The 11,105-nt window shown below is 30.7% G+C and overlaps 2 protein-coding genes across 2 annotated transcripts; one reads left to right on the forward strand and one right to left on the reverse strand.

Annotated features, from left to right (window-relative positions):
- The first annotated feature begins 920 nt into the window (after window positions 1-920).
- Window positions 921-4,077, forward strand: LOC100805841 (apoptosis-enhancing nuclease). The gene is made up of 7 exons (XM_003546618.5): window positions 921-1,100; window positions 1,414-1,565; window positions 1,667-1,800; window positions 1,972-2,201; window positions 2,351-2,557; window positions 2,971-3,051; window positions 3,742-4,077. Exons 1-7 carry the CDS (start codon window positions 1,060-1,062, stop codon window positions 3,995-3,997), a joined length of 1,101 nt encoding a protein of 366 aa, XP_003546666.1. The 5' UTR covers window positions 921-1,059; the 3' UTR covers window positions 3,998-4,077.
- Window positions 4,078-7,503: 3,426 nt separating this feature from the next.
- Window positions 7,504-8,315, reverse strand: LOC100526887 (putative PRA1 family protein). The gene has a single exon (NM_001248600.2). It carries the CDS (start codon window positions 8,264-8,266, stop codon window positions 7,712-7,714), a length of 555 nt encoding a protein of 184 aa, NP_001235529.1. The 5' UTR covers window positions 8,267-8,315; the 3' UTR covers window positions 7,504-7,711.
- Window positions 8,316-11,105: the final 2,790 nt, after the last annotated feature.

Raw genomic sequence — 11,105 nt, forward strand, 5'->3', positions numbered from 1 at the left:
TCAAAACTTGTAGTATTTTGTACCGTACTACGAGTACGCCTGGTTTTTGGCCGTATCCGTGTTTCCCGGAATAAAAATATGTACTCAATTTCTGACCAAATTTTCGTAAAGATACCAACACAAACATGCAATCCAATATTGTTCTAACAATTTTTTGGAAAGGCTTCAAAATCAAATACTCCTTAACTGTTGTTTCGAGGCATATGAAAATTTGACATGAGAATTCAGAATAATGTTTGGATTAGGGAACAACAGTAGTATTGTTGATTACAATTACAAATATTTTGCTGATCTAGAACAAAGCCTCACTACGCTTAAGCGCCAAGTAGAGGCCCGCGAACCTATCGGCCCATAGTGCTTGTTGGATACTAGTCTTTTCGCAATCATCTAATGATGCTTACATTTTTAAGATGACATATTTAACAGATTTTAAGAGAAATTTGTCACAACAATATAATAAATCCATACTTACATCTAATAACTTATACGGAGTCTGCAAAGGAATTTTTATATATTTTTCCTCGTAGAACTAATTTCTTTTGCTTTTAGACTTTATTTATTGGAAATTATCGATGCTTAACATTGGTAATTTAGTATAACGATACTTAATGTATTATAATTAGTATTTTATTCTGTATATTTTTTATTAATAAATATTTTTGAATATATAGATTATATTATAATTAAAATCCATGATAACTAAATATCTTTGAATTAAAAATTTATATTTTAATGAATAACTTAATTGTAATATAACATTATTTTTTCTATTAAAACATTCTTTAAAAAGCTATTGAAATTTAATTTTAAAAAATTATATAAAAGAGAGTGTATTAAAATGAGAAGTGGTAATAATTTTAGAAAAAATAATTTCAGATATGCTGAACTGGAGTATTTATGCTTAAAAAATTACTGATATAGAATTTAATTTAGAGGGTACTGCTACGTTGCGTTTTTTTTTTTTTTTTTTTACTTGAAACAGTCGCTGCTGCGTCTTCTTCATCCGTGGTGTTAGGGTTTTGGTCGGAGTAGCCTTTTGCTTCGTCCAATATTTTGGACATGGACGCCGAAGCGGACCCTCCTCAAAACCCTATCACAAGGTCAATTTTTGCTCCCTCACTTTAATTTTTTTTTTTTCCATGATGATCACCGTGTTGCTTCTGGAGGTAGCCGTTGATCGGAAATTCAAACATTGTCATAAAATAAATTAGGAAAAATGTTAAAATCAAACTCATTTAATTTTTAAATTGGTTATTACTGCACTTTAGAGGACTCCGTCTCTCATGTGAAAGAATATTCTAGTTACTTTTCTCAGCCCGTTTGTGGTCACTTTTTTTTTTTTTTTATTCCCTTGGGTATAATTGTTTATTTGCTTAGTTTCTTTGAAGAATACTAACTTATTTCTCCCTACAGACACAAATGCTTGGCATGCTATAAGCAATATAAGAAGAAAGAGCATCTTATTGAGCACATGAAAACCTCGTATCATTCTGTTCATCAGCCAAGATGTGGGGTATGTCAAAAGCACTGCAAATCTTTTGAGTCTCTGAGGGAACATCTTACTGGTGAGTCATTTGTGCATTCAATCTCTGATGTCTACAGTATTGGTTTCATGTTTTAGCTCATTATTTATCCTTTTTCGTGCCTCTTTTCTTCCATGTTTTAGGTCCTTTGCCAAGAGGAATTTGTTCAAAGATTTTCTCTCAACAGGGCTGTCAACTTTGCCTGGCACTATTTGATAGTCCCGGGTCTCTCATTGATCATAGAAAAATATGTCGCATATCTGCCCCTACTTGTCCAGTAAGTTGATTATTGGCAACGTAAAGCATTTATATTTATATTTAAAATAAAATGTCTTATGTGTGTTATTCACCCTAAGTAATCAAAGAAACCTGCTTACAATCATTGTTTCTTGTCTACTCTTTTTATGTTCTTATTAGGAAGTTTATGTTGTGTGTGGAACTGTTGCAGGGAACAAGCGCATTGCCCTATATTGATTCCCAGTTTGATTGTCAAGATTTTTCTGATGAAAACCATGCTGGCGAGGGCCCTGGAGGAGCAGTTGCAATGGACTGTGAAATGGTTGGTGGTGGAAGTGATGGTTCTCTGGAACTTTGTGCTAGAGTGTGTTTGGTTGATGAAGATGAGAGATTAATCTTCCATACTTATGTACAGCCTGAAATACCTGTTACTAATTACAGGTACTTTTTTGCTCTATTTCTCTTTTATGTCTATCCTTCCTATTTTTTACTCTTTCTTTCACTTCTAATCCACACAAAGCATTATTGTCAAAGAGAAAAGTGGACAAGGAAAAAAGAGTGCTTGGGTTGATTTTGTTTGTTATTTTCAGATATGATATAACTGGATTGACAGAAGAGCATCTTAGAAATGCCATGCCACTTAAGGAAGTTCGAGAAAAGCTACTGCAAATTCTACACAATGGAGAATCCATTGGCAAAGTTAGACTGGATGGTGGAAAAGCAAGGCTTCTTGTGGGGCATGACTTAGCACACGATTTGGATTGTTTAAAAATGAATTATCCTGATCATATGCTGAGGTAGATGCTTCTTGAGTAACTTAGTTATGCTTAAATCATGCTTGACAGAATCATTCTTGACAACCATGTCTTGTACTTATCTTCTTTATCAGAACTTTTAGGATTTGTCATGATGATGAACAAAACAATTATTCTGTTTTTTCCCTTTTTTTCATATACAAGGTTACAATGTGTTTTTATGAATTCACTTTTTGAACTATAAAGTTGTTATACTGCTCAGTTTTTCTTGTTATCCAAAATAAGTTTCCAGACTTTAAAGATCCAGACCATTCGATCGCTTAGATTTATATTATATTGTGAATTATGCCAGGTTGATTGAATTTTCTATTTGAATTGACAGTTTCTTATATGAGAGCAGATCTGTGTAATTATTAGAACTCATCTTTTGCCTATGCTTTTGTGTTACATTGCAGAGACACTGCAAAGTACCGTCCGTTGATGAAAACCAACTTGGTCAGCCATTCACTCAAGTATCTCACCCGAACATATCTTGGGTAAGTTAATTTTTTCCTCAATCCTTTTTCAGTCGTAAATTGCTTCTTCCATTTTCAAGTTTTCCTTCTGTTTTTAAAATCAAATTGGCATGATCTAATCTGTTCCTCCTGCATGTACCAATTGTACATTGACCGTCATTTCAATTTGCTGAGGATCATAATAGATTCTATGAATCTTCTTTCTATAATAAAATAAAATGAAATTGGTGAGCAAAACTTTCTGATCTTGAAAGAATTTCAAAACCAGGTTAAAAAGCAATTTGGCTACATTTCAGTCAAATGCATTTTGTTTTAAATTTCTGTTTGAAAATTAAAAATTAAAAACTCATAATCATCTTAAACAAGCCCAAAGTTATTGCATGTGTGAGTGTGTCCTGTAAGTTGGGACAGTTCTCCGGACGGTTAAGAGTATTAGTGCAATATAAAGAAATCTGCTATATTTTTTCTTTAGTCTTTACCTTGATCTCCTACTTCTTTGTAAACATCATCTGGTAAAAAACACATCAATTCTATTTTTCCACATTCTGGCTAAAGCAGCAAATCTATCACAAAAGGCTGCATCCATACTTTTTTGTTTTACTTTTAAATTGCCATAGTCACTGCTTTCATAATATAACCGCTAGCTACTATATTAATTGCAGATCCCGTAATGTTTAATCTCATCCAGTATTATTGTTCTTTGGTTTACAGTTATGATATCCAATCCGGCACTCATGACCCTTATGAAGATTGTATTTCTGTCATGAGACTATACAAGAGAATACGATCTCAACTTCATCCGGAGGAAGACCATGGAACAATGACCCTGAGTAACAACATTGTTGGCATGCCTGATAGCTGGATATCTAGGGAACTTGACAACCTCACACCGGATGAACTTTATGCCATGTCTAGATCAGATTATAAGTGTTGGTGCTTGGATTTGATACCAAGATTGTCAGCCTGAATTATTGATCTTTGCATTTGTCCATAACATATCATAAGCATATTTCTTCAAGAACTATGAGAATGGAGCATTTGCAATGATATTTTCTGTGCATATCTTCCTATGCATCGAGTTATCTTCCAGACAAGAAAATTACGAGAAAAGATAGGTGCTTTATGATGGAGCTTTTGTAAATATTTAGAACGCTTTGTTCAAATCACATGCCCTTTTTTAGAATGAAGACTTACCTACCTTCTCACTATAATATAGGCTCTAACTACCGACACAAAACATAAATGGATGCAAGGCTTGTGTGATAACTGCGAAATCTAAGCTAAATTGATAGTTATTTTTTATTAATAATGATAATAATTTTTTTCATTTTAGTAGTGTTTTTAATGAAATTACGAAGAATTTAACATCTTTGCAATTTATGATTAGCATAAGTCAAAAGAAGAAGAATTAAAGTGTTTTAGAGGGAATTTGACAATAAAATGTGAAAGAAAAAGAATTGAAGAAGAGTTGGAAGAATTGCATAGCTCGCTCAATGTGCAACCCAAGTTCAACGTGTGATGCTCGTTTCGCATGCAGGACTAACTTAGTGCAAGAAGGCCCACGAGGAGAAGCCCAGTGTGCGCTTAGTGCATAGATGCTTGCTCGGCACGAGGTCAGCATTAAAAGGGTCAGCGTTAAAAGTAAGCTACCTTAGGCCTAGAAGAAGGAAGTAAAAGGAAAAGACACACCGAGTCTCAGAGAAATCCAAAGTCTGAATCTATTCCTTGGGGAATCCCTTTTTTTTTAGTCATTCCCCTTTTTCTTATTATTAGTCATCTATCACCTTTTTCCATTAACCCCTAAAGTGTAAAGTCTCTTATGGTTATGAGAGGCTAAGTCCCTATTATTGGGTGTCTGGAGGCCAACAACGCTTGTAATGTAATTCTCTGTCTATTATCTAATTAATGTTATTCTATTTTTATTATTTTTCTCTGTGCTCATTTATTATTATCATCCATATAATGTTTAGAGAGCAATGTAGTGAAAAATGATTATTTTTTAAAGAACTAAGGAAGGGTAACTTAATAAATTCATTGCTAGAAATAGATTGACATTTATTTTGTCCACGAATTCTTGCATATGTTGTCAGTTTGTTATTTTATCTCTACAAAGAAATTTGGGGGAAAATGATAAATAAATTATGTCCTTTATGCAAGAAATCAAAGATAGCGTAATTGAGTAGATGCAGGTAGAAACATAGAACTCATTAATTAGAGAAATTTTTTTACATTACATCATAAGTAGTTTTAACATACTAGGCCCAGCATCATTGCATTCTGATTCTATCTTTTCACATTTAAATTGTTGTTTGTTTTTTCCTTTAATTTTTGTTTGTCTTATTCTAAATTTCACATTTACAATTCATTGTTTCTGTCTTCTTCTCTCTCTTCATTGCTTAATAAAATCGAGTTTGCATCACTTGAGTACAACCAAAGTTCACGTGGACTCACACTTGAACTTCCATTTTAAACTTTAATACTTGTGATAAAATTGGTACACTTATGAATATGTTAACACAGAGCCACTTGGATCTAAGTTGATGAATGGTACAAGAAGCTTTCGTTTTCAAAAAAAAAATTATTTTCAAATATAAAATGTTTGAAGTAATTATTTAATTTTCTTAAAAACAATATAATTTACTTGAGGAGGGAGATTCTCTCTTTTAGTTACGCATTAATATATTTTCTTTTCTTTCTTTGGTAGATACATTTTACATCCTATTTTTACATAACTAGCAAAAAAAAAAAAAAAACAAACTATATCGAACTATTCTCTTATTTGTATCTGTATAATTATTTTTTTCTCTCTCAAGTATTTTTTTTTTTTTAATTTCAAAATAATGTTATATTGCAATCTAAATTATTTATTAAAAAAATTAAAATATACACTTATTAAAATATTTAGCTTCAATATACTTTATGTATTTTAAAACAATATTATGAGTTTTAATTATATGAAATTAAATATTTATATTGCACATTGTATAAATGAAATTCCCGTTTATTCAAAAATTTGTAAATGTGTATTTTAAGAATCCTTTATTTTTGAAAAAATATGTTTTCTTTTATAAATATAAGTTTTTATTCTCATGTTAAATTAAATCAATGTATTTGTTTTAATCTTAATTATTATTACTATATAACTAGATTAGATTATTATATTATACAACTACATATTTTGTAAGTACAAGATTTTAGAATTTTGATTCCATTTTATTTCATGATGGATGATTAATTTAAAATGTAAATAAAGTAATCTTTTTACCCAAAAAAATCTAAATAAAATTTGACTACATATTTTTTAATGAACATATAGTGGGAATATTGCATTTATATTATTTTTGAAAAAAATAAATTCACTTTATCTTACATATTTAATTACAAATTTATATAAATTAATACAATAATTCACCCGTGCATGACATGGGTCATCAAATTAGTAATCATATAAATTCTCGTTGTACAAAAAATTATCACAAACTATATAAAAAAATAAATTTTTATTTACGAAATAACTGTACATGGCAATGGGTTAATTTATATTTAAATTTGAGAAAAGTAAATTTTTTTAATGGTTTTATAGGTATGTATGGTCATGATAACTTTTTTTTATATTCTCAATCAATGAAAAATTATATTTAATACAACTTTTTAAATAATTGTTATAATCAATAAAACTTATCATATATTAGATTGTATAGTAAGAGATCTTTACACTACAAATTCATTTATATATTTTTTCAATGTTAACAATATTTAGATATAAGTGCTTTTGCCTAATTCATGCTAAAATTGTGTTGTAACTTGTAAGTAATTTGAAACAAAATAATTTAGGCGTATCTTTTCAGGTCGTCGTCAATCACATGACACACGTGCTAGACTGAAAAAGTTATAATTATTTCACTGAATATATAATAGGTTTGTATATTTGAATAATAAAGATTAATTACTATATTAAGATTGATAAAGGTATTAAAATCATACAAGATCTCGTTTAATTAACTGTTATGACTTTATGAAGAGTTTAGCTCTCTTTGCGCCCAATAATAAATCATACTTTCCGATACTATTCTGTCAAACTCATTAACAGAATCACGCATTTGAAAAAATAAAACTGAAAGAACAATATTTATCATCTCCCGAAAACTTTTAGTTAATCCATATAGAAATGAATTGCAAACAAATAAGTAGTTGGCTTAAAGTGATCCAAAATTCTCAGAAGTAATATCTTAAATTCGAGTATAATAAAAAAAACATGATTAAAATTGAAAATTTATACCAGATGAGATAAATTCTTTAAGAAAGATTAATTATTATTCTTATTAGTGATTTGTCAATTGGGTTCCTCTTGTCAACATGTCAATTCGTTATGTTTGAAGCAACTAACTATCTTTCCAAATCCAAACCAATACCAATTACCTAACCACATGAGAAATTTCGATTTCGGTTCAAAGTCAGAAGAAGAGAGAAGTATCATAGAGAAAAATTCTGATATAATTAAATTAACAAAGCGTAAGAAAATGAATTTCACTTAACCAAACATCTTTCTTCACAGACAGACTCCAAATGAAAATTTCCCCTCCGAAAAAGGGCAAAAGCATATAAACCGAACCTAAAATTATTTACTAAATTGACCAAATAAGAAATTCACAGAAAGAAGCAGAAGGAGAAGATTGGGGGATCAAGAAAGAGGAGCACCGGGAGGAGACAATCGAGTGGCCTCTTCCTCGTCGAAGAACAAATCATCGGTTTTCCTCAACGCCGCGTGCGCCACCACCAACACCGCTCCGATGAGCAGCGCCACGAGGATGTTGCCGATGGCGCCGGTGAGAAGCAGCAGCACGACGGTGAGCACCGCCATGACGATAAGCACGACGCGGTCGCTGATTAATCTTCCGAAGATTATTAACGGTTCGTCGCGGAGGAAGTAGAGGAAGAGCCACGCCGCCATGAGCACCACGAACACGATCAGCGAGATTGGATGCCAGAGAAGGCTCAGGAACAGCACGATGAGCACGACGATCGCGTAGTTCATCTGGAAGTAGGAGATGTTCTCCCTCACGCGCGAGACGGCGTCTCCGACGCCGGCGGGGAGGGCGAAGGATCGGAAATTGAACATGAGCTTCCATGGACGGCGGGTTCCGAGTCCCTCCTTGACGCGCTGCTTGGCGCGTGAGATGAACTCGAGGTTGGTGGAAGGTGTGGAGGAGGTTGGAATTGTGCCGTAGTTGGTCATCGTTGTTGTTGTCGTCGCGGAAGGAAAGAAGGGTTGAGTTCAGAGAGAGAGAGAGAGAAGAGGCTAAATCAATGATTAATACGACGAGAATTTTTATTTGTTATTTTATGGATTATTATTTTAATCATAACGTGCCTGTGGGTTTGTCTTCCTTCTTCTCATGCCACATGCAATATGGATATTAATGATTTTTTACTTTTCAGTTCACATTTGCTCTCTCTGGTTTTCCAATTTAGTTCAGAAAGAGAAGAGATGTTCTGCTTATTGATCATTTTGATGTGTAGAGGAATCTCCACATTCTCTAGACTCTACTCCCATCTACATACACTAGCCTTATCTACAAAGAAATTTTTCTAAAAGTTTAGTGATACACATTTTTTTATTTAGTATTTTACAATTCATCATATTATAAATTATTACTATTAGTGTTTTTTCCCATTACTTAATATTAGCGTTATTCTTATTATGTTTTAGTATATAGAGAAATTAAATGTAATTTTGCTTTATATCAGTAACATATATCCTATATTATCATTATTTCACTTAAGACATTTTTTTTATTCGTTATCAATTCTTTTGCTTCAATATTTTTGTTTTATCAGTTGTTAATTTAAGAATCAAATATAGCTACAAGGGTTTACGATAATTCAGTGCTCAACCATATGAGTTACACTCTTTAGATTTATGTTTTTATCATTGATCATGACAATGACTCCAAAATAAACAAAAATATATAATAATTACATTAAACTTTACATATATCTTATTAACATTAAGAAGAAGAAAAAATTCTCTTGGAATGATTTTATATCTAAGCAAGAGATTAAATCCAATATCTTATGATTTTAAAAATATATTGATACCATATAAAGAAATTATATTCAGTTTTTATAAAGTCCAACATATATATTTTTATCTTTATTTTAATATTAAGTTATCAAAAAGTAAGTCCTTAATAAATTTTATAAGTTAAATCAAACTTTTATGCCAGTTAAACCTAACATTTAAAAAATATTTTTGGTAGATAAATAAATCATTTTCAAATCCTATATTTTTAACTAAAATTAAGCTCAGACGTAACAAAATCTCTCTCAATGTAACCGATTTCCACCCTTATTTATAAATAATCTTATTTACAACTCCCGTTAAAGTTATTCAAACACGCAATCGAGAGAAAACAAGAGTGCACCACTCAAAATTTAATAATATTTTTTTTTAGTTTTAAATGACAAGAATAAAATATTCCATTTATATTTAAGAAAAGGGATGAAATGGAAGGAGCGGAGGAAACTATGATGTGATAGTATTATTTTAAATTATTACTTGAACTAAATAGCTGGACATATATTATATTTATATTTATATTGGTATTTTTTATTTTGCGATATTTATATTGCTACTAATGAAACGTGTCGATACATTTGCTTTGATTCATGTTTAATTTTGTAATTGATACAATATTTATATTAATTTTATGAAGTGGAAGAGAAAAGACGGTATTGTTCGAGATTGCTTTTTTTAAAGAGTTATAGATTATTGTTATTGATTTCTTCTTTTCTCTTGATCAATTGGATCATTGATTTCATCATTTCATGTACCACGCCAAACGAAGCTGTTCGTGTAGTTTGCATACTTTGCTTTGCAAATCACCCATAGCTTAGTATTTAATTGAGAAGATGGAAATATAGAAGATAAAAATTTAAAAAAATATTTAAATTTGCATCTTTTGGTCAAATTTTGTCTAATGATCAATTCGGTCTTTTTTTTTTTTATGCATTCGAGACTATGAGATTATATATTTCTTTGATCCTTTTGATTGGATTTTATCAAATGATCTACTCGATTTTAATTTTTTTGTGTTTATACACTCGAGACTATACGATTGTATATCTCTCTGATCCTTTGGATTTGATTGTGTAGAATAATTTACTCAGTGTTAGTCTGAGTGTGCTTAAATATTTGAGACTGTGAAATTGTGTTTCCTATGATGCTCTCAGTACATATTCAATGTTTTCATGTTATAACTTGAGATTGAAAAATTATATATCATTTAGTTTTTGTTGAGTCGACCTCTCAGGTCTATTGATTCGGATATTAAATGACCCCATTCAAATATAATATTATTATATAACTTGTATTAAACCTAAAAGGATGAGCAGCGCAGTTTTACATTTAAATGTTTTAAAACTAAATCTCTTTAAAATGAGGCACGATCTATCTACAACAACACAATTAACATAGAATGTAGAAGGCATGATAACGAAACATAAGCTTAGAGAACAGAGATGACAGAAGATGGCCATCCATAAGGGCGACACGCATAGTGCTAATTGCTGAATTGCTGATTCTGCAATGCCGTTGGGGAGGGGATTGATTGCCCAGTGGCACAGTGGGGACGAGAGATTATTACACACTTTTATTTGTACTACACGTTCCAGTTTAAGTGTTAAAAATTCAATCTAATTAAACAATTTCCCTTTTAATCTCATTCACGCAGCAAGACTATTCCGTGTAATATTCAAATTGGTCAGTTATACTTATACTTAATAAATAGTATATATACCACAGTGCAACATATCAAGGAGTTTAACCACTCAATGATTTTCAATGAATAAGATATTCTCAGTAATTATTGCTAATTAAAAGTTCCTTTAACATAAATTATATATATAAAATAATATATTAATCTAAAATTATTTAATATTTTATTCATATAGATAAATATTTACAAGATATATATTTGTAAAAATATACTAAAATATTCAAACTCAATTCTATTAAACCAAGATAATGTTAGAATGCTTGTATATTTGCTGGCTATCATAATATTGGTATAACA

Source organism: Glycine max, chromosome 15 (genome assembly GCF_000004515.6).
Source record: "Glycine max cultivar Williams 82 chromosome 15, Glycine_max_v4.0, whole genome shotgun sequence".
Taxonomy (NCBI): Eukaryota; Viridiplantae; Streptophyta; class Magnoliopsida; order Fabales; family Fabaceae; genus Glycine; species Glycine max.

Excerpts from the sequence above, each read along its gene's own strand:
- LOC100805841 (XM_003546618.5), top strand. The coding sequence starts at position 1,060 with ATGGACGCCGAAGCGGACCCTCCTCAAAACCCTATCACAAG. Across the intron at positions 1,801-1,971 it reads TATCTGCCCCTACTTGTCCA|GGAACAAGCGCATTGCCCTA; the intron begins GTAAGTTGATTA and ends GAACTGTTGCAG. Across the intron at positions 2,558-2,970 it reads TATCCTGATCATATGCTGAG|AGACACTGCAAAGTACCGTC; the intron begins GTAGATGCTTCT and ends GTTACATTGCAG.
- LOC100526887 (NM_001248600.2), bottom strand. The coding sequence starts at position 8,266 with ATGACCAACTACGGCACAATTCCAACCTCCTCCACACCTTCCACCAAC.